The following is a 4,930-nucleotide window of genomic DNA, read 5'->3' on the forward strand; positions in this document are numbered from 1 at the left end:
AGCCCCAAGTGTTTTTTTTTTAAAAAAACACCACTTACTCTCTCTATCTCAATATAAATATAAATGATTTTAACTGATTTCTATCCCAAAATATAAATAATTTTGATTGGATAAAACACATCTTAATATTATTAATCTGAATCTTCCTGTCTTATTTATAATATTATTATTTATAATATTAAGATATGTCATATTCAATTAAAATTATTTATATTTTGAGACGAAGAAAGTATGTCCAGGTAACACCCATTTCCTTCTTCAAACGACTACTACAATAAGAATTCGCACTCACCGTTTTCTTCTAAGGCCAGCTCTCCTATCATATCATTGTCATACAGCCGGCAATCTGTGCTGTTTACTGGTAGGCCTTCAAAAAAGAATGTCACAGGGAGGTGCAGATGATTGTGCGCACATCCAGATAACGATTACTACCATACATATAATCCTGAGCAAAAACATAGACATGAACGTGACTGAAACCAAGGCACAGGCACACGATAATTTTGGAAGATTCAGGCATACGATTTGCCTCGAAATTTAAGCGACAGGATCATGATCCCAGGCAGGGTGTTTGCCACGGAGTCATAGGTACGGGACATGCATAGAGAATGATAAAACAATGGGGGTTCCCAGTTCTGATAAACAAGGATAGCGGTAGACTTCCTTCTTCATCCGGTGCTACAGTGCACCAGGATCACTCCTTCAGTTTCCACCAAAGAGGTAGCCCAGGGAAGATCCACCACCAGGGGCAGCATGGACCTTGGTCGAAGGGCGATCCTGCGAAATGACAATGAAATTGCCAGAGAGAACTATAAGTAAGCCCCATGAATCAGAAATTATTCAATCTCATACTGCAAATAGTGGATAAGTAACTATGTTTCTATCTCAGTGTAGACTGATCCTTTCTTACCAGACACCAACCAAGCATTCACAATTTACCAGCAGACATACGTAACATATGCCCAAAAGGAAGAGAGATGGTTTACAAGGACAATCAAGTGTCCAAATCATACCTCATGCATAACTTCGATTTGCAGCATAAAGATCAGCATGTGAAATTAGCAATATTCAGGACTAAAGGCTAAAATGATCAAGAATTACTCAATTGTCCATTCTGGATGTGGAAACTAGCCAATTCATTCAATAGTATTATAAAAAAGATGCCCAGCAATTAAAGAACTGAGCTTACTGAAAGTATATATTGATAATAACAAAACCAATTTGAAAGTTGATGTATAATATTTTTTTCAAATATATTGCCAACAAGAAGTTACTTCCAGAAAAATATCTAATGGTACCACATTTGTGACACTAAACTTGCATATTGTTTGACTAACTGTTGGCCAGAACTTACAAGTTCTGAATCCTGAAATGCCTTGACCCATTACAAATAAACTGTAATTCTGATGTGGATAAAAGGAAAGAACCGTACCGTAAGAAAGTTTCCAGTGTTCTGGCCATCAGCTCTATGGTAGTTGTTATTGCTCCGGCTGCCCTGAATCCCAGCTGGAATCTGCTTGGTGGCATCAGCCTTTGCAGGTGATGGTTTCTCAGCAGGAGCAGCCACAGCCGCAGCTGGTGCTGGTGCTGGCGCTGGTGCAGGTGCAGCTGCAGGTGCTGGTTTAGCAGCTGGCTTAGGGGCCTCATTGCCTCCAAAAAGGTAACCCAGAGAACTTTGGCCACCACCGGCACTCCCACCACGACTCATCTTGATTGTTGATGAAGTGAAGCTGAGCAGAAATTTAAGGCAAAAATATTAAAACTCAAATTTTCAGTACTGCAAGGAAAGACAAAACAAAGTTGACCTGAGTTCAACTTATGAAACATGATAATGATCATAAAGTTTTTGATACTTTGATGAACTTATGCTTCTGAAGAAATAAAAAGTTTTTCAGCCAAACTAGGATGTACTGGTTCTATATCAAACGGTAGTTTCGTTTTCAAGCTGCACCCGATGGCTATTAGTATTTTGATGATGTGGCACATTCTCCATCCAAGAAAGATAAATTCTTTCACTACTTTACATTTTTATTGGACTGAAACAAGAGGATGGTAACCAGAGTACAAGACTAATTCCTGTTGCTTTCCATTCTAACTCTTGTTCTAATGTTCAACCATTTTCTGCCCAGCAACATATAGTAGCATGTGCTCAAATCATTGGGAGCTCCAGTGTGCAGTGAGATTTCTAATCATGCAAGATAGCATAGAGCAGAACTCTAACAAAAACAACAGTACGATTGACCAAATTATTAGAATAAACCAATAAAAAAATCACCAAGCTATTTTCCTTGGTTAAGTTTGAATTTACCTAGTGAGAAAATTAAAAAAAAAACAGCTATAAAGATGATGAATACTTAATTCATAGCAGAAATTATCAACACAAAAAGGACAATGCTTCAAGCACGCAAGTGTATATGCTTCTTAACTTGTTAAAAATGTTCTGTGAATCTGTATATGTTCCGTAGCAAGCTATAAAGAGATTAGTTCTTACTAATAGAACACAGCAAGCATGCAGCAGCTAAACTTACCTTGTGTACTAACTTTCTATTGTTAAGAGAAATAACTTTTCTCGTGTTAAGAGAAAATGTTGTATGAACCATCAATTTCCAACTTACACGTCAAGCATAAAAGGTGGCTATAAGCACCTAGATGGTAGTTTGCTATTCATGAAGTATAAACAACACAAGAACCTTTACGCTCTGGTGCGTTTACTGCTCAACATTGTGAAGTATTACATTTGAAAGCAACTTTCTATTGTCTATAAGTACACAGACAGCAACATCACTACCAAGTAATTTGTGCAAAACAACAAGATAACCAATAAAGAAAGATCTTCCGTCTCCACTAGGCGTCTATGCCGCTAGAAAACAGTAGGTGACGCTCATGTGACGTTTATTAAGACGTTCATGTCACGCTTACTAGATATTCAAATCTAACTGCAAGATCAGGCTCATCTGAACGACCACACCGTTGCAAATACTGACGTACATCACTATGTTTCATCAAAGGGATGAGATCAGCACAGAATGATTCAGGAAATCCAGTCCAATCGGACCGAAAAACTAAACAAAACAGATCGTGGCATCCTCTTCCAAAGGCCTAAAACAAAATCCACAATTCTACACATCACACAGCCACAGACCATACAAGGACCCATCAGAAATCGTCCCACAAAGTTAGCTTCCGCAGCCGAATCTCGAACATACATTCCACTCCTCGCTAATGCTCTCCACGCAATTCCTACCTACCAGGAACGCACAGACGCAGCACAAACAACCGCCCAAAAGCACGGTGGGCGGAAACGACCCTACAGACGAACGGATCACGCCGTGCGCTACCTACGGCGAGCGAAATCCGCCACCGATCCAGCATTGCCCGCGCCGAACACCCGAGAAAAAGTAAAAAAATAAAAAAACAAAGAAAGTGGGGGCGACGGGATCTCGCAGGAAGATCCGGGCCACTCCACAGCGCAGGGATCAACAGGAAGGGGGGGAGGGAGACGGATCAGCGGGGGGACCTCACCGACGAGGAGGCCTGCGTGCAGACGGGCGGCGGCGGCGGCGAGGGGGGGGGGGGATTTGGGGATTGGGCCTCACGCACTCGCACCCTGCGCCCGGATCCGTTCGAAATGGGGGAGGAGCGTACGGGGGGGGGGGGGTGGGACGTCTTGTATAGGCGACGCGGGGCGGGGTTGCGGGACGGGTGGCCGTCCGATCGCCGCGATGGACGGTCCAGATGTGCAGGCGCCGACAGTTGAGGCACCCTCTCTGGGCCAGCCTGTGGCTGTGCTGGTGCGCCGACGGGACGGGGACGCGTGATGCTCACACTGTGCTGATGAAAGGAATTGCATACCGTAACCACTCACGCTCGCTATAAATAATAAAGATTCGCCCCTATTTAGCTGCGTGTTTGATGTGTAATGAAGAGCATCTTTGATCACCATGTACATGATTTTTAGGTAATATGGTGGTGTTTGAATCTCCTGAAGATGAGATAAAGATTAAGTGTTTCACACCAACGAGGTGGTAATAACGTGTGATTAATTGAGTTTTAATTATTACAAACTTGAAAAATGGATTAATCTGATATTTTAGAGCAACTTTCATATAAAAAGCTTTCACACGGAACACATCGTTTAGCAGTTTGAAAAGCGTGCCACGAGTATCTAAACTTTAATCATATGCTTGCAGAAGAAACGAACAGGATCTATATTGTGCTCGGCCATATGTTCTCAACCCAAACATTTCCACCGTGGAAGACTACTATGGTTGATGGATGGGGAAAGTAATTACGTGCTCCTGTTTTGGTGAGGTCTATATGATGATTCTGTTTTCGTATTACTTAATTTATCATTCGCCCCTTTAAAATATTCCGTACAACTAGCACCGAATATAAAAAAAACTTGCCTTTTTCTTTTTAGTTAAAATCATAGATATTACAATAATTGGATTGTCCGTTCTCCTCATTCTCTCTACTTCTCTTTTTCTCTCCTATTCCAACAGGGACCAATAGTGGTGATCAGGCTACAATAAGCGTGGTTAGTAGCTAGCGAGTACAAGCAATGACAATGCTTTTTGAATTGCCCCATTATCCTCATAGTATGGTCGTCATTGTGGGCTATAAGCCTACAACTAGTGTCTTGATCCTCGTGCCAAAGTGATTGTAGTATCTTCTATGGACAACGTAGTTGCCTAATCTATTTCATGCGACCTCTTCATCAATGTCCCCGTAATCGGTTCTTATGTCATGTAGACCTCGATAAAGTGGCAATAAACATAGAAGTATGATATAATGAACCTCTAGAGACTAATGGTGGGAACATATGATGGTCTGGTATGATCAAGATGATAGAAAAGAAGGGAGGGGAAAGAGTTAAAAATTTTTTACCAGTAAAACAACAGGAGAGGCTCCTACTGTGATATATTAAAAA

General features: G+C 41.4%; 1 protein-coding gene across 1 annotated transcript; it reads right to left on the reverse strand.

Moving 5' to 3' along the window:
* Positions 1-241: 241 nt before the first annotated feature.
* On the reverse strand, positions 242-3,643 carry LOC9269934 (protein SPIRAL1-like 1). The gene is made up of 3 exons (NM_001404891.1): positions 3,523-3,643; positions 1,433-1,730; positions 242-777 (listed from the first exon to the last, which is right to left on the reverse strand). Exons 2-3 carry the CDS (start codon positions 1,706-1,708, stop codon positions 703-705), a joined length of 351 nt encoding a protein of 116 aa, NP_001391820.1. The 5' UTR covers positions 1,709-1,730; positions 3,523-3,643; the 3' UTR covers positions 242-702.
* Between the last annotated feature and the right edge of the window lie 1,287 nt (positions 3,644-4,930).

The sequence above is a fragment of the Oryza sativa genome, chromosome 3 (genome assembly GCF_034140825.1).
Source record: "Oryza sativa Japonica Group chromosome 3, ASM3414082v1".
In the NCBI taxonomy this organism is placed as follows: Eukaryota; Viridiplantae; Streptophyta; class Magnoliopsida; order Poales; family Poaceae; genus Oryza; species Oryza sativa.